Below are 18,824 nucleotides of genomic sequence, written 5' to 3'. Positions count from 1 at the left end.
TCTTGAAAACAGCTTCCCTGCTGGTGGGCGGGAGTGCTGGACAGGAATCCAGATCGTGTGACTTTCAGCATCTGCTTTCTCCCCCAGATTCATGAGCAACCCACCTCAGCATCCCATTTTGACATAATTGCAATGTTACAGGAAGTGATTTACTGTAATTTCAGATCCCTTTCCCTCTCTATTGTAATGATGTTCTTTGCTAATATTGGAAGTGGCGGCTGTCACGGAACATCTTTGCTTGGTGAGGCAGCTGTACAGGAAAAAAATTTCACAGACTCAAATTGGGCTCTGCGTCACAAATGTTTTGCTCCGTGTTCCGTGTTCTGCTGGCTCTGGGCTCTGCAAGTGGCTCCGGCTTGAATTTTAGATTTGGTCACAGGTCAGATGCAAATTGGTTGTAATTTTTGCCTGGAAAATGTATCTGAATTTTTGCCCCACACAATTACTGTAATAACTTTCAAAAGGGCGAGTTTTGTGTTTTTGCGCACAGTATGTAATTTTAGGCCATCTGGTCTCATCATTTAAATAACACGTGAACCACTGTCACAAAAACAAGCAAATGTATACGGTTGATCTTTAAACAATGTGGGGGTTTAGGGGCACTGACTCCCTGTGCAGCTGAAAATCCGTATATAAGTTCTGACTTCCCCCCCAAACGTAACTGCCAATAACCTGTTGACTGGAAGTCTTATGGATAACATTAAAACAGCTGATTAACACATATTTTGTATGTTGTATATGTGATATACTATGATTCTTGCAATAAGGTAAGCAACAGAAAAGAAGATGTTATTAAGAAAGTCATAAGGAGGGGCACCTGGGTGGCTCAGTCCATTAGGCATCTGCCTTCGGCTCAGGTGATGATCTCTGGGTACTGGGATGGAGCCCATCCTTGGGCTCACTGCCCTGCAGGGCGTCTGATTCTCCCTCTCCCTCCTCCCCTCACCCTTCGCCACCCTGCCCATGCTCACTCGCTCTCAAATAAACAAAATCTTTAAAAAAGTCATAAGAAAGAGAAAATAGGTTAGAGTACTGTAAAATGTATTTTTTAAAAAGATTTTATTTATTTATTTATTGGACAGACAGAGATCCCAAGCAGGCAGGCAGGCAGAGAGAGAGGAAGGGAAGCAGGCTCCCCGCTGAGCAGAGAGCCTGATGCGGGGCTCCATCCCAGGACCCCGGGGATCACGACCCGAGCCAAAGGCAGAGACATCAACCCGCTGAGCCACCCAGGCACCCAAATGTATTTTTTTAAAAAATCTACGTGTAAGTGGACCTGAGCACTTCAAACCCATGCTGTCCAAGAGTCAACTGTGTGTATGTATTTGTGTGTGTGTGTGTGTGTGTGTGTGTGTAGTCAGCACTATGATTAACACTTTCCTTGTACATGAATCTAGATTTCTTTAGCTCTGGGAAACTTAAAGGTGGGTGAATCAATAACGAGGAGTATGTATTCCCACCTTATGGGACCACATGCATTTAATGTACCCGTGTAGTAGTATTGACTCTGTTGACATTACAAAACAAAGCAATCTTTTCTGTTTGCACTCCTTTCTGTTGGTACCATACAAACCCACACGACCACTCCCTGAAACAGGAGCTGTAGCATTTACCGGTCTAACCTGTCGGGGTGTTCCTCCCGCTGGTATATTTTTGTCTTTCATTCCAAAATCGGTGATATTTCAACAAGTCGAAAATACCTACAAGCGTGTTCTTTCTCTTTCCCAGTTTTCCTAAAAAGAAATGCTTAACGTGTGATACATTTTGCTTATTCATGCTATGGGAAAAATAGATTGTTAATATTTCAGCTTCTTTGCCAGAAATTAAGTCATTTTCAAGAATGAAGTTGCCGAATAGTATTCTTTCCCTAACTGAAGTTCTTAAAATAGTCCGAGATCATACTGGATACTCAGATGGGTGATTGAAAGTGGCAAGCTTCAATCTTAAAGCCAACTTCTATAAGACAAGAAGTGTAGGAAAGTGCTTGCTCAGTTATCACCCAGAGCCTGTGTCCTGGTCCCTTTCCATTCCCACCCTGAAATGATTTTAGATCCATTATCTGGGGGAATTTTACTATAACAGATGCTTGACACAGTCTGCAGTCTGTGGCTTGTTTTTTTTCCTCCAAGATTTTATTTATTTATTTGAGAGAGAGAGAGAGCATGAGCAGGGGCAGGGAGGGAGAGGCAGAGGGAGAAGCAGACTCCTCGCTGAGCAGGAGATATATATATCTAGAGATATATCTATATAGTCTATATATATTCTTATATATATTCTTATATATATATATAAGAATAGATATATATAGATATAGATATAGATATCTAGAGATATATCTATATAGTCTATATATATTCTTATATATAGACTATAGTCTATATATGTCTATAGACTATATATATATTCTTTTAATTTTATTTTTATATATTCTATATATTTTATACATATAGACTATATATATAGTCTATATATAGACTATATATATATTCTTTTAATTTGATTTTTAATTTGATTTTTAGCTGTATAGTTTTCCTTTTTTTCCCAAACGTTTAAAATATTTTTCTATTTATACTTGGAGTCACGGTGACATGAATGAAATGCTAAGAATCCAGTCATGGTTTTGCAGTTAAATGGGAAAAGGACGCTGTCGTGAAACAGACCGTGGTTTGGATACAGAAATGCTTTCTCAACTTCAAAGCGTTAAAAATGTCGTCTTCTGTAGATTAACTGAGGGGAAATCACTTGACTTCAAATTTTTCGTCTTAAAAAAAGTGAAGCTAATTGTAATTCCTAATGACCTCTCAGAGGTGTGCGGAGGTTGTCCAGATATAATGGCTGGGGCAAGCCCTTGAAGGTTTTTTGTGCAAAGAAGTTGTTTAAATGTTCAGACAAATGTATCATTGCCGATCTTTCCCCGTAGGTATTCAAGAGACGGTATTTTTACTTGACTCAGCTTCCTGACGGTTCATACATTCTCAACTCCTACAAAGACGAGAAAAATTCCAAAGAGTCTAAAGGCTGTATCTACTTGGACGCCTGCATTGATGTTGTTCAGGTAGGGCTATCGAAGTCACCTTTTCTTCTCTTTCTTGAAGGGGGTTATTGATCAACTGTTAAGAACATTCGCATTTTTATGTCATGGTCAATGGCATCTCCATCCACCAAAACATTTATACTAGGAAACTTAGAATCCTCTTCAGTGACCTGTTCTCGCTCTGTGCAAGAATTCAAGTGTTTACTCAGGCCTTTGGAGGCTGACTCCAAAGTGCTTTTTTCTTAAAAAAAAAAAAAAGATTTTATTTATTTATTTGACAGAGAGAGATCCCAAGTAGGCGGAGAGGCAGGCAGAGAGAGTGGGTTTGGGGAGCAGGCTCCCTGCTGAGCAGAGAACCCGATGTGGGGCTTGATTCCAGGACCCTGAGATCATGACCTGAGCCGAGGGCAGAGGCTTAACCCACTGAGCCACCCAGGTGCTCCTCCAAAGTGCTTCTTGATCTCTTACCTTGTTTCCACTCGTACTGCTCTTCTCCTGGTTCTTTCTTTGTCCTCTTCTGCCTAGAGGCTTGCCTTCCTGCCCTCTGCTTTATTGTCTTGCTGTAGTCCATCCTCCGAAGACAGAGATGGGGTCCTTCACTTGTCTCCTTAAAACCTTTTTGGCTCTTGATGTATCATCTCACAGAGGGAGAGCTAAAGCTCTTGCCATGACCTGCCGTCTGCCCTCAGCCGCTTTTCTAACCTTATGCCCCTAACACCTCAAAGACGCTGTGCTCTAACCTCTCCACGGGTACTTGCTTTTCTTCCATTTGTTTCTCTGCTTGGCACATACTTTCTCCTTCTGTTCCCTTTTGAACCTTATCTTTCAAGACTCCATTCAGATGGCTCTTAGACCATGAGATGTTTTTTGTTTCTCTCCTCACCCTCATGCCCACCGCAAGAAAGGGAGCACCCCTTCCCCTGTGCACCACTTTGCTTTTTCCTCGGTCCCGGACCCGAAATCATACTCCAATTTGTGGTTCATTCTGCATATTCCTTTAGGGATTCTGGGGACCATGTCTTACTCTTGTCCATGTCCCCTGTAATAACTGGCAGTGTTGTGCGCCCAGGAGTGGCTGGACAAATATTTGCGGATGTGAATTACCGAGGGGGCATGGACAGAGGTGCAGTGGGAGGTAGGGCAGAGAGATGATTTAAATAGGAAGTTGATTGGCCGAGAGATGGAGGCATTACTACGGAGCCTGGTTGGGGGCTGATTTTAATGCCTAGCTGCGGGGGAGGTGGGGAGTGCTGGTTCAGGGCTCTTGTCCTGCCTGAATCTTATTTTTAATCCTACTGAATCCCACTTATTATTAATCCCACTCAAATGAGATTGTCGTGTGGATCAAATAAAAAACACTTAAGGGGTACCTGGGTGGCTCAGTGGGTTAAGCCTCTGCCTTCAGCTCAGGTCATGATCTCAGGGTCCTGGTATCGAGCCCCGCATCGGACTCTCTGCTCAGCAGGGAGCCTGCTTCCTCCTCTCTCTTTGCCTGCCTCTCTGCCTACTTGTGATCTCTCTCTCTGTCAAATGAATAAATAAATTCTTAAAAAAATAATAAAAATATAAAACACTTAAAAAAATAAAGATCTCGGGGCGCTCGGGTGGCTCAGTTGGTTGAGCGGCAGCCTTCGGCTCGGGTCATGATTCCGAGGTCCTGGGATCAAGCCCCGCATCGGACTCTCAGCAGAGAGCCTGCTTCTCTCTCTCCCCCTCTCCCTGCCACTCTGCTTACTTGTGCTCTCTCTCTAGTTGTCAAATAAACAAATAAAATATTAAAAAAATAAAAAAATAAATAAAAATAAAGATCTATGTGACTAAAAGGTGCCTATATATACATAATTGTATACTATAAATATATTTATTATATAAATATAATGTATTTATACATTATACATTATATTAAATACATACATTATACATTACCTTACATATATACATTAAACATAAAAATTTATATATAAAATATTAAAAATATACAAGTATTTCTATAAAAAAAAATATATATATATATATATATAAAACAGCCTTCTTAGCTTACTGGAAGAAAGAAGGCACACGATTCCATTTTTCCCAATTAGCTCTAGTCCAGATTGCCCTTCCTTTCTAGTGTTCCCAGCCTCTGCTTTCTTTATCTATTTATGATTCCTCCTCCCAAATATTTTCAAATCTATGAATCTTGAGGACTTACTACAGCCATTTAATTTCATCCTTTACCTACTTTGAAGATGAGAAGGGGGCACTTCTTTGGGTCCTTCTTGAATGATGGCCGTGTAGTGGGAAGTTCTGGATTCATGAGGCTTTCCTGAAGTTAATGCCAAGGTGTTTGGGAGGGTGTGTCATTTCTTTTGGCACGACAGACAAGGTGGTAGTACAAGAGAGGACGTCATCATGTTTGAGCAAAGGAGGCGGCTTTTGTTTTCCTTCTGCGCTAGCGTTTGGTAGAGGTCATGTCCAAGTTTTTTTTTTTTATTAATAAATTTATTTTATTTTATATGTTTTTTACCGAGAGCCGCCATGTCATGTGAACCAACTCTAGTCCTTTTTTATGCTAATCTGATGCGTTTCACATCACACATGGGACCGTGAACCTGGTATCAGTAGTGCGTTTTGTGGTGCGATATGAAACAAATACCAGGTTTATTTCAAATCCCATTAGAGCTTCTTTTCAAGGGCTGAGTTTGGAAATCTATAAATATGCAAGACAAACTTGCAGCAGGGCAAAAATAGTTGCAAACGTTTGCTGATTTTTACAGTGGCAGTGGGATTCTCTAGATGTGGAGGATGGGAAAGGGCCTTACCTGGTAATACTTGGTCAGCAGGTAGTACCTCATGCCAACTTTGTGCATAGATCGCTTTGCTCAGTAGTGAGGGGGAATATAAAAGGTACATCTGACACGGTCCTTCATCGTCTGGAAGTTTCTGTTTCTTGTTGAAAGAAGCAATTCTTCCATGAGAGTACTGACGTACGTATGAGCTGAGCTGAGGTAAAAATAAATAAACGAGTGGAGTCTAATACGGAAAGGCTAACTAGACTAACCGAACACACGCTTTTCCTTTTTTTCCCTCTAGTGCCCCAAAATGCGCCGTCATGCATTTGAACTGAAGATGCTGGATAAGTATAGCCATTATCTAGCCGCTGAAACCGAGCAGGAAATGGAGGAATGGTTGCTAACTTTGAAGAAGATTATTCAGATCAATACTGACAGTTTAGTGCAAGAGAAAAAGGAGCCGGTAGAAACAACCCAAGGTCAGAATTTTTAAATGGTTCATTATTGAGGTAAAGCTCTTCTCTTTAATCCGTGGGAATGTCCTTTGCATAGGGTGGGTCCAGAACTCTTAATCTTGGAGGTTGACCTACTTCCTCATTAGAAATAACTATGGAGGTTGATAGATTTTCTTTTTTATTATTTTTTATTTTTCGGTAAGAGTTGATGCTGCCTAGGGTTCTGACACATGAAATATAACCAGACTAAAACGGATAGGGAATTCATGGCAGATTGTCAAAAGTCCATTAAGGTTTTCCCTGTGCTTTCATAATCAGAATTCTTTGCAGTAAATCTAGCAGGAGAGGATGGGGTGGGAGAGATAGTTAGGCTGTTCCTCTTAGGTGATTAGTAATGGTCTGCATGGTTCGGAACATCTGCTTTTAATGAATTTGCAGAAGATGAAACTAGCAGCCAAGGAAAAGCCGAGAACATCATGGCCAGTTTGGAAAGGAGCATGCATCCAGAGCTGATGAAGGTACATCTTTCTTATGCAAACTTGTTTTCAGCTGAGACAATGCAGGATTGGCTATTAAAGTTTGAACACTGGAGTCCATTTGGCAATGTCATTTCGAAGTTAAAAACCACAGGAAATTAGTGAAACAGGTACAGATGGTAAGAGAAAAGTTACGCTCCTAAAGGTGGACCTGCAAGGGCCAACTAACGGTTTGGAAAATATTATTATTTTTTTTTCTCTAGGTATTGGGAGGTACTTCTAGATTTTTGTGACGTTACTGATGTTTTTTCTTACTCAGCATAATTACTATATGTCATTCATGAGATAAATATTCTTTATTCAAGGGGATATTGATATAAATCAAACAGGATATTCAGTCTAATGATTTGCATATGTTAACCTCATATGAAAATCACATCGTCTGTCTATATGTAAATCCATACAAATATATATATGAATAATTTAATCAGATAAAGATTTTGGTGATTGGACATCGTTTGTGTTAATTACTCCTATTCTGCTCTTTGGAGTTCGAAATGAGCTAATTTAGAAAGCGTAGAGGCCATTATCATACCTATGTTAGTAGGTTACATATTTTACTACATGGACTCCATACTATAGTAGAATAGGTTATAACTCATTTATTCATTTAAATAGCTCATTAAACCTATTTATATTTTTTTACTTTGTTCTTTTTTTTTTTTTAAAGATTTTATTTATTTGTTTGACAGACAGAGATCACAAGTAGGCAGAGAGGCAGGCAGAGAGAGAGGAGGAAGCAGGCTCCCTGCTGAGCAGAGAGCCCCATGTGGGGCTCGATCCCAGGACCCTGGGATCATGACCGGAGCCGAAAGCAGAGGCTTTAACCCACTGAGCCACCCAGGCACCCCTACTTTGTTCTTCTTCCTAGACTACTAAGTTACACAAGCTTAGGAGTTATTTTTTTCTACTTTAATTTTTTTTTAATTTAAATTTATCCTTCTCTTAATCAAAAAATTATACTTCACGGTTGTTTTCCAAAACTTGGGAATACATTCACCATCCCCTGATCTAGGTTTTGTATGATTTTGTAGATGTTAACATATCCTTTCTGAGTCTTTGACATTCCTGTTCCAGGCTGTACAGCCACTGTGTTTTTCCTAAAGCGATGGAATTAGAATTATGTATAATATCTCATGGCTGGCACCCTGGTGATGGAAGAGACAGTGTTTTGTCATTTATTTTTCTTTTGCACTCAAATCTCTTGGATTCCTTTTTTATACTACTATGGCCCAGGCAATATTTTTGTTGTTAGGCGAGACACATAGGAAGTGTTAAGAACCTGGTCTGTAGCTTATCATGGGTCCTAGTGATAGTGACTCTCACCCAGCAAGCATCTTTTTTATCCATCTCAAGTAAATTGAGATGGGGAATAGTGTATTTCTGAAGATCTGTCTGATGGTAGTCTTCCAGATGAGATACCTTTTATTTTTAAGTAATCTTCACACCCAACGTGGGACTTGAACTCACAAACCTGAGATTAAGAGTCACATGCTCTGCTGACTAAGCCGGCCGGGCGCCCTGCACTAGCTAATTATTTAAATGTTATTTAGGATTCTTTTGAAGGGAACGAAGTAATGTTTGGTATGTCTGTTCTTAATTTTAGTATGGCAGAGAAACTGAACAGCTGAACAAACTCAGTAGAGGAGACGGAAGACAGAATCTCTTTTCTTTTGATTCGGAGGTCCAGGTATTAATGACACATTTCTTTAAGTAACCAGAGAATTGTCACTTATTTAGATAAACAACCTCTGGGAAATGTGGAAATTGCTGATTTCTGTAGCGCTGGGCAATACCTATTGCTTTCTATTTGTCGTGTTCACTTCGAACAGGTATTTTAACTGATGTCTGGCAAGAGACCGGCACAGGTGCAAATAGTTTAGGACTGATTACACATTGTTTCCGCCCCCCCCCATTCCCTGTATCTCTTGTCACCTGGTCTCCTCTAAAGAAATAAACGAGAGAACATTTAAAGATGGTTCCTGCGCTTTTAACCCGTTAAATACCAGCGCAGTCTAGTAGCAGCGGGTATCTGCAGTATGAAGAACACCGAGTCATACGAGGGGTGTGGTTTATTTCCTACTCCTGAGGGAAGCCTCGGAACTGGGCTAATGTTCGTGTCTGGCTCAATCCCACTTTCAGTGGAAGTGGTGCCGGGAAGTGCAGGCTTATGTTCATTTGTGTGTCTCACCCTCTTTTGGGACAGTGAGGCCCTCTTTGTGCTAAGATCTATGTGGTTCATATTTAATTCTGTATTTTCTGATCGAATTACTGATTTGTTTAAATGGAGAAATTCAACTGTATGTAAGTCTTATGCCTGTTTTTCTGAGCATGTTTCACGAGAAAAATGAAATTATTTGCGGAAAGGTGAAATTTTTTTCATTTTTTTCCTCCATGAGATTTGTAATGAAAATTTGGAGGTTTTTGGGGGGGGGATAGAAAAGCGTGCATTATACGTGCATTAATAGTTTTTTCTCAGTGAAAATAGATTGTAAAAATGTAATGGAGGAAGACTGATTTTGTCGTTTCCTTCTGCTTCCAGTGGTTTTCTAATTAAGTTTTATTTTTTGAAATGGCTAAAGTGTATAGTCTATATATAATGCAGACATTTTTCCTTAATAAAAATACCACACAAGAAAATAAAATTATTTGGGGGAAAATATTTTTAATGAAGTTTCATGTCCTGCTTTTTTCCATAGCAGTATGATACTGTTTTTATAAGTTAGGTGATTTAAAAAAAAAAGTACAGCTGGTCTTGAGAGCGTTAGTTCTAAGACACTCATTCAGAAAGTTGCCTGTTCCAGGCAAGTCTGAGAAGTCTGAGTCTTTTATAGAACAAACCCCCGCACTCCCCCACCCCCAAACCCCTCCACGACTGGGCTTTAATTGGACATGTCAGGCTCTTTCACTGTATACAAAGAAGCCGATTGACTGTGGTTGAAACTCAATCCAGTGTCTTTAAAAAATTTGTGGTACAGTGTTCTTGTGGTCATGGAACTGAACTCAAACATAACATCACTTATCAGAGAGCTATGACAGCCAGTGAGGAATTCAGAGCTCTGATGAAACTTTAAAGCGCGGAACGGTTGAATGTAGTGTTGATTCTGGAAGGCACTGTCCTTGCAGAGAAATCCGTGCTATACGCGTTGAGTGCCTTTTCTAGGTGAAGTGCCCTCCTAGGGTATCAGCTTTCTCTTTTAATCACAGAACGATGTTTAGAGAGAGATCTTTCTATCACGGACCTTCGAGAATCAGGAAACACTGGCTGACCAAAGGAGATGGCTCCAGCTCGAGACTCCTGGGGAAAGCCCAGCGTCCCGGCATTGGGACTCACGGGCCTCAGAAGGGAAAGGATTTGGGGGCTGGGGTGGTTTAGTTCTGTGTCTTTTCACATTCCACTGTCTGAATAAGAGAGAAGGGAGAGCAGATAAATGGGCGGAAATGAGAATTGATCTCCATGGCAATGACTGGTCTCTGCCAGCTGAAGAGGGAGCTGTCTAGTCCCACACATTTGTATTCGGTTTATAGATAAATAGACTCTGGAGGTGGGGGGGCGATGGCGCGTTCAGGTACGAATATTGTGCTTAGGCCTCTCTAAGGAGGATTTTGTCAGCGGTGCAGGCTAGGTCAGAACGGCTGTAATTATCCAAAGCTCTTCCGGCACAATACCTGTTTTGGCTCGAATTACTTGTGTTTCTCAGCTTGAGTTTTCCGTATTGGCGGTATATTCTATTCAGATTCACCCAATCATTTCCTGCCTCATTTGTCTCAGGTCTTAAAGTATAGTAAGTGGCCCCACAATGTATGCTTTTCCTTCCATTTGTGAGCAGAACTTAAAATGTGTTCAGATACTCAGAAGGAACAGAGGAACTCAGATCGCCTGAACTGTGTGAGCTGAGGAGGAGGATTCTTGAAGTTTCTTTGAGGAGGGACAGATTCCTCCCCAGCTGAGAGGAGTCCTTGACTCCTAATATCTGTTTTTAAAACTTAAAAAAAAAACTTTTTTGAAATACTAATAATTAAACAAATACATCTCTGGGGCAGTCAGGGCATACCCCCAGCTCTGTTAGAAGCTGAACTCAGTGTTTATCCCTTTTCGAAGCAGATGCGTCCCCCTTAGGTCATCATTGAAATGTAGGTCTAGCTGCCACTGACTCCCTAATTCAGATCCCCAACCCAGACCTCTGCTGTTTTCCCAGCCACTTAGTCCACCTCAAACTGGACACATCGCGAATGAAGCTCACCATCTCCACTCCTCCGTATCTGCCATTCTGTGTTACCTCACAACCAAGGTCGTGACACCACAGTCGAATTGTCTAAGTTAGAGACCATCATGTTATTCTTGATGCCTCTACTGTCTCCATTTTGCCATGGCCATTTTGCCCCCCCGTAGACCTCACAGAAGACACCATCTCCGCCATACTGAAACATGTATTTTGTGGGGAAGACTGATAACAACTAAGGACTTATGAAAAAGTCATGTCAGAAGACTTAAATCAAGGAAAGGGAGTATAGACTTTCAGAGTGTGCAGTCCCCTTAGGGAGTTAAGGAAGGTCTCTGTGGAAATGCCAGTTGATAAGGAGACATGAATGAAATGAGGGGGTGAGCCATGCATCTGTCTGCCAGACCACAAATGCAAAGGCCCTGAGGTGGGGGTGTATTAGTATGTTGGAGAAAGGACTGAGGAGGCCAGTGTGGCTAGAACAGAGAGTGGGGGTGGAGGGGAGGCAGCAGTTGTGGGAGATGAGGTCAGAGGAGCTGAGGGGTGTAGGGACTTTTGTCATACAAGGCTTCGTAGGCCAGGGTACAGACTTGTGACTCTTCCCTGCTTTAGATCAGAGTCTTATCATTTCCCTCTAGGATTTCTCTGTCAGTATTTGAACTTTGGTATGAGAGCTCTAGAAAGACCTATTGAATGAAAAAAAAGGGTTCAAACAAAGAATGGGTAGAGAAACCGTAGGATTTTGCAGTTTTTACTTATAGATCTGTATTAATATGAATCTTTTTTTTAAAAATGATTTATTATCATCTGTTTTGTAGAGGTTGGACTTTTCAGGAATTGAACCTGATATAAAGCCATTTGAGGAAAAGTGCAATAAACGTTTCCTGGTGAATTGCCATGATTTAACTTTCAATATCTTGGGTCAAGTTGGAGACAACGTAAAAGGACCACCCACGAATGTATGTATGACTTTTCCTTCCACCTTAAACCAGTGCATTAAGGAAATGCTTTGCTTTCTTTTTTAATCACTGGAAGTAATTTACGGGATGAAAATTCCATAGCTATGTACTGTGATAAATTTGACATGGAGGCATTTCATACGTGTCTTTCTTTTGCCAAAATACGAATGGGTCTTCATTCTGAGAGGATTCATGACCATATTAACCAATTTAAAATGCAGATAGTGTAGGCTCTTGACGTTCTAAAGGGACATGTTCCCCGAACCTGGATGGTCCTCCAAGTTGGGAATTCTGCCAGAGAATGTGACTTCTTCTGTGAGGTTGGCTCATCGCAATGAGTAAGGAACACCAAAACCAGGCGGGGACACACATGCTGTGCAGTCGGCCGCCCTCCATCCTCCTAAAGTGAATTCATTTTGTTTTTCACAGCAAATTCCAACCTTGAGCTGTCGTGGATCATTTGAGTTACTCAGAAACACTTGAAACTATAAAAGTAAAAATCGCCAAAGAGCCTGCATTCATCCATCCATCTACCTTCCTTCCTTCCTCCCTTTCTTTCCAAGATTTTATCTATTTATTTGACAGAGAGCGACTCAGTGAAAGAGGGAACACAAGCAGGAGGAGAGGGAGGAGGGAGAAGCAGGCTTCCAGCCGAGCCGGGATCCTGATGCGGGGCTCAATGCAGGGCCCGATGCAGGGCTCCATCCCAGGACCCTGGGACCATGACCCAAGCCAAAGGCACATGCTTAACAACCGAGCCACCCAGGTGCCCCTATGATCATCTTTCTTTTTTCGTTCTGGGTTTACCTTTGACAAATACCTGCAGTAATGACTTATTTTCTTCCAGAGCAGTTAAAATGCACTAGCAGACTTCCTGTGTATAAAGGGTTAATCTTTACACCATTTGGCACGAAATTTCTCTTTGTGACCAGCCTTCAAATACTGTCTGTAGGGACGAATTGTGTCTTCCCAAACTGCTGATGGGGCAAAGCTTTTGTCAAGTAATTTGATGTTGACTGATATTTGCTCTTATTAAAGGTCCAATCTAGTAAGCTGTAACATAACAAAAGGGAACATTCATTTTTATTCGATAATATTGGCATTGTTTTTCGGCGATTTCAGTAAACCTGTAGAGAATTACATGTTATTCAGAGAACAATCAATGTCCTTTAAATGTGGCTTCTGATTTCTCCTCATTTAAAGAAAGTGTAACTTGCAAAATTACCTATACCTGGCAGAAGTTAACATTTGATAGGCTGTTACTTCAGGGCACTCTGTCTTATATGCAAACGAGCCCTAATGCAGTTTTAGCCGAATGTCGAACTCAGAAAGGAACAGCAGTCGCAGAGCCTCGTGGAATCCGGACATCGTTTTGTCATTTTGCATTCCTCCCCCACCCCCACCAAAAAGTCTTCACTGCCAAATGTCACTGTTTTCGTTCCCAGGTTGAACCCTTCTTTATCAATCTTGCCTTATTTGATGTAAGGAACAATTGCAAGATTTCAGCTGACTTCCATGTAGACCTGAATCCCCCATCTGTCCGTGAGATGCTGTGGGGCCCCTCCACCCAGCTGGCCGGTGATGGAAGCCTGAAAAGCTCCTCCCCGGAGTCTTTTATTCATGGAATTGCTGAGTCTCAGTTACGCTACATAAAGCAGGTAAAGAGTCCTCTCGTAGCCGCCTGGAGAAGAAACCGAAACACACCCATGGGTTATTTCGCCCGCTCAGACCTATGTTTTCCCAGGCATTCCATCTCCCGTGAGGTCTGGCTAGGGGTTTTTCTGGGGACCGAAGCGGCAGGGACAGAATGGAAACCCCATAGCTAGCTACACCTCAGCAAAGGAACATTTTCAGTGGGACCGTGATGTGAGTCTCAGAGGAAGTGTTCTGTGAGCTGAATGTAGGTCACACAGACAGAGACGCCTACCCCCAGCTCCTGTATGTACTTGCGAGCAAGGCAGGGGACGGCTGGAAGGCTTGTTTCTTTGAAGAAAACAGTGGACCCTGCCGTAGCCTGCCCCCCTTCCAGAATTCCCCGCTCCTGTGGGAATAGGTGGCCAGGTTTGGGTTTTGGCTTTTGTCTTGGTGTGCCGTCTTTAGTTCCAGGTATTTGTTAAAACACCATTGGATTTTTCCTTAGGACCAGCACAGAAAGCAACCCCTTGCAGAACTTTAGCCAAAGCCTGGCTGCTGACCAGAGAATGGAGTTCTGAGTGAGTGCAAGGAAGAGAAGGAAATTAGGCAGGGAAGGGAAGGTGCCCGTCTGAATGAGACTTCACTCGTCGGGGCAAGTCTTGTGACCTGTCACAGATCGGAGGCTGTATCTTTGCCAGACTTGAGTACAGGATAGGGGTTCCGTGTGTCTGGCTACACCCCTGGCTGAGGTGCCATTAGATCTGTGTTCCTCAAATTCCTGGCCTGCTAACCCCCGCCCCCCCCACAGCAAAATGTCCTGCATTGACGGTCAAATTCCTCCAGAATATCGTTCTTCCCAGTGGCCAAGTTGTCCGGAATTTGGGGATCTTCATTTGCGAGCGGGCAGTGTTCATGCTGACCCCCCCATGAATAGGTAGTTTTAATGGAGCATAAAGGCCCTTTATCCGAGGAGTTCTGGTTGAAAAGCAATGGGAGGGGACTGCTTCCGTCACATATGCAATGCCGCGCTCTACGTCCTGTCCAGTGCAAAGAGGCCTCTTTAGAAGGAGCTTGATGCTTCCCTTGCATTTTGACCTCTGACCTCCCTGCAGGCCATGAGAGGTTAGGCAGAACAGAATCGTCAGTCTTCCTTCTCGACTTCTGCAACTAAAAGGAAACTAGACTGTGACAGAATTGAAACTGGAAAGAGGCACAAGAACAAAGCAGTTCACGTTGTAAGATTTATTCCCCCCGCCATGAAAAGGTGGTGTCTTTTTTTCTGATTATAAAGCTAAATGTATTATGATGTAGAAGATTTGAACAAGACAAAAAACATAAAGAAAAAGTCGCTGCGTCCCATAGACAAGAAGTGTCAATATTTTGACCAACCTCTTTCCAGACATCTGTATATATATAAACGCATAAATCTTATATATGTTCTTATACAAACTAGATCCTGTTCATGCCATTTTATACCTGCTGTATTTGTTCCATATCATGTGGATCCTGGATCAGTATCTCTGGATCAGTGTCTCTGGATCGCTCACATTCAGAAAGGCTAATGTCGTATTCCATGAACTTAACTCATTGGGATATTTGTCATTTGGGATATTGTAAATAACACTACATTGGACATCCTTGTTTATGTTCATTAGCTCTCCTGTTGAATTATCTCCTTAGAATAAATACCAAGCATTGGGGTTTTTTGGATTCAGGATTATGCTCTTTGGTACAGATTGCTAAATGGTGGGGGAAGACTTTGCATGTGCAGTTACTTCCCTCCTTGGGCTCTGGATCTGTGGTAGCTTTTTTTCGCCTCTTTTAAAAAAAATTTTATTTGCTTATTTATTTGTCAGAGAGAGAGAGAGCGCGAGCATATGCAGGGGGAGCAGCAGGCAGAGGGAGAAGCAGACTCCCCGCTGAACAGGGAGCCTGATGCGGGGCTCGACCCCAGGACCCTGGGATCATGACCTGAGCCAAAGGCAGACGCTTAACTGACTGAACCACCCAGGCATCCCTACCATATCAAATAAGCCCCTTTAAGCCAATGATGTGTTTACTTTATTTCTTGAGTGTACTTAGCTGTATGTTCAAGGCATGGAGTTTAACCTGTGGGCATGGGCTTTATCCCACTTGTAATCTAGGTCAGGAAGAAAATCAACAGTTTTTGCAGTATCTCCAGTATGCTGGAATTTTCCATTGACATTTCATGTAATCGTCATAGTCTTGTGAAATAGTGCACTTGTGGCTGTTTTGGAGGGGCGGAAAGGGCAGATCAGGAGGTGAAGGAAGCTGTCCATCATTACGCAGCCGAATGTGGAGAAGGCGGGATTGGAACCTAGGTCTGTTTCCAAGACTCCAGTCAACAATGGCCAGCAGAATGAAATTCCATGCTGCAGCCTATTGTGCAATGGTAGTGGAGGTGTTTGGAACACATGGGGGGGTTGGGGGACAGGAGTTAACTTAGAGGGCCATGCAGGAGATGTGGGGCTTGGGAGAAGAAGCCTGAAAAGAATAGAGGAGTGTTGGGAAGGTGACCCAAGGGACAGTGGCCTCAGATGGCTTGAAAATCTTGCAATCTTTTCAGACCAACTGATGGAACTGGGAAGTGGTCATTGATTTCAACTAGTTGAACATTTTATTTTGGAGAATTTTTTTAAATTTTTATTTATTCATTTGACAGAGATCATAAGTAGGCAGAGAGGCAAGCAGAGAGAGAAAGAGGTGGAAGCAGGCTCCCTGCAGAGCAGAGAGCTCGATGCGGGACTCCATCCCAGGACCCTGAGATCATGACCTGAGCCGAAAAGCAGAGGCTTAACCCACTGAGCCACCCAGGTGGCCCTGGAGAAATTTTTTCCTCAACGTCTTCCCATTTAGGGGGAGGAAGCAGTGCTGTGTTGGAGAAAGACTGAATGTAGGTGGATCTGAACCCGGGTCCCAGCTCTCCCATTCTTCAGCAATGACAACGAGTTCAGCAGTTGTTTTTTTTTTTTTTAAAGGTTTTATTTATTTATTTGAGAGCGAGAGAGAGCAGAGAGGGAGAATACATGAGGGGGAGGATGGGCAGAAGGAGAAGCGGGCTCCCCACAGAGCAGGGAACCTGATGTGGGGCTCGATCCCAGGACCCTGGGATCATGACCCAAGCTGAAGGCAGATGCTTAACCCATGAGATACCCAAGTGCCCCAAGTTCAGCACCTCTTACATGCCACTGTATTTCTCTAGCTTCTTTATCAAGGTCCTTATTTTCATAACAGCGTAGCAAAGTAGGCAGGCACTATTACCATACCCAATATACAGATGAGGAAATGAAGGCACAGAGCTGTTCAGTAGCTTGCCCCGGGGTCACAGAACTTAGATGAGGAACAGGACCTGAAAGTAGGTCTAGCAGGTTTCAAAGCCAGGTGTTTACCCCTGTGGTATACTGCTTCTGTGTTACCTGAGAGAGGAGGAGAAGGCCCAGTTCCCCAGAGTTCCCAGAAAGGGCTGTCTTGGTGGCCGCAGCCCTTCTAGCAAGGCGGCTCGGCTCGAACAGCAGCATAATCTGTAGTAAGAGTTCGGTGGATGGTGGTTGTCTGGGGGCCATCCTAGGCCTTCCCCATCTGTTCACTGGAGTCTTTCTCTCCAGTGGCTTTCTGAGAACAGTGGGAAAGGAGGGAGTTGGATCCACTGAGTAATTTTGCCCCCTTGTGACCCTTATTCTCAGCTGCCTGGCATTTTCTTCCCAGAAGCCTTGATAGAGCTCAGCTCCCCCATGTCTCCCAAGGTCAGACCTGACTGACTTTAGGTTGGGCTTGTGGGGGAGATGCTGACTCTTGGAGGCCTGCCTCCTTGTGACTCCATGGGCTCCCTCCTTGGGGCAGCTGTTATTAGCCTGGTGAAGGGGTACAGCATCTCCCCTGCAAAGCCCTACCTTGCTGTGGGCTCTGTAAGTGTTGGGGACTGGGGTGAGGGGGCCTCACCCCTTCTTTAGAGGGAGAGGGGCAGTAAAGGGGGTAAGAATTAACCCTGAGGTTGGGGGCAGCTGCATCCGTGCTCCTAGGTGGAAAAGGATGGCTGGGTCAGAGGCCTCGTCTACAAGGGCCAGACTCTCGGGCCACATGGGTATTCCCCAGCTCTCTCTGGCTACCCTTCTGTGTTCTGGGGACAGGGAGAGTGCTAGAAGCTGACTGGGACAAAAGGTAGAACAGCGCTGATGGCGTCCCCTTACCCTGGAATCCCTGGTCATTTCAAAAAATGAATGCTTCGATGCCTCAGCACTCTTATCTGTGAACAGGAGGAAACAATAGTACCTGCATGCAGGGGCAGCTATAAGGCTCTGACAAAGTGCACAGTTCCCAGAAAGTGCCAAGCACGGTGCTAGGCCGCCATGTTTGTTCAGCATGACATGACCAGCAATAGAGCGCAGTAATGGTGATCACAGATATCCAAGTGAAAGCCATTGTCAGAGTTTTCAAAATGAGTGAACATTAGCTGTAGCAAAAATCAGTATTGCTGCTCTTATCTGTCCTCATCATGTGAAATGTCGGCTGTATGGGCCTCAGGGCTCAGAGGCAGCATAGCGTGGGCTGGATGTATAGTCTGGAAGCCCTGGCCACAAGCTCCTTGTTCGCTTGCAGCATAAACTTCTGTAAGCCCTCGGTTTCTTCATCTGTGAAATGGGTACATCCTAAGTGCCTGCATTCGAGGTCTTTTTCCTGAAGATCAAGGAAGATAACGCACAAAACCATCTAGGACAGTTAGGTGACCATGTCAGTAGGGGCTGGCTGCCAGGCGCATCTCCCCACCCAAGTGGAATGCTCCTGGGAGTACCAGGAATCGGGTTCCATGGCCTTGTGAGTGTTTCGGGCCACTTAAGTAATAAGTGAGTGTTCCTAGGGTGCAGTACAAGGAATCCATACAGGAAGTCTTTGGAATAGCTGTTACTCTCATCATCCCCATTTCTTTGGTGAGAAACCTGAGGTGTAGACATGGGATGGGGATTTGCCTTCACCCCTACGTGGTGGAGCCAGAGGTTTGAACCCAGGACCTGTTAACTCCCAAGCAGTGTTTAACCACTTCCTTCCTTGCTCACTGCTTGGGAATTCAAAGGTGAATCAGCCATTCCAAGTGAGATATATATATATATATATATATATATATATCCTTATATAAATGGATTCTGGTGGGGCGTGGGGGATGACTTGGGGTCTCACACGGGGTTTTCTCATCTT

General features: G+C 43.3%; 1 protein-coding gene across 4 annotated transcripts in view; it reads left to right on the top strand.

The window, feature by feature from the left end:
- Nucleotides 1-18,824, top strand: part of DOCK11 (dedicator of cytokinesis 11) — a 191,553-nt gene that overhangs the window by 61,605 nt on the left and 111,124 nt on the right. For all 4 annotated transcript variants that reach the window (XM_045068324.1, XM_045068323.1, XM_045068322.1 and 1 more), the window contains exons 7-12: nt 2,921-3,055; nt 6,107-6,284; nt 6,699-6,778; nt 8,403-8,486; nt 11,838-11,978; nt 13,424-13,636. In XM_045068324.1, coding sequence (XP_044924259.1) covers nt 2,921-3,055; nt 6,107-6,284; nt 6,699-6,778; nt 8,403-8,486; nt 11,838-11,978; nt 13,424-13,636 — 831 coding nt within the window. The remainder of the gene's footprint in view (nt 1-2,920; nt 3,056-6,106; nt 6,285-6,698; nt 6,779-8,402; nt 8,487-11,837; nt 11,979-13,423; nt 13,637-18,824) is intronic.

The sequence above is a fragment of the Mustela putorius genome, unplaced genomic scaffold (assembly GCF_011764305.1).
Source record: "Mustela putorius furo isolate JIRA1106 unplaced genomic scaffold, ASM1176430v1.1 tig00003901_pilon_pilon_pilon, whole genome shotgun sequence".
Lineage (NCBI taxonomy): Eukaryota > Metazoa > Chordata > Mammalia > Carnivora > Mustelidae > Mustela > Mustela putorius.
The sequence above is the reverse complement of the archived record's forward strand: the minus strand, read 5'-3'. Positions and strand labels throughout refer to the sequence as shown.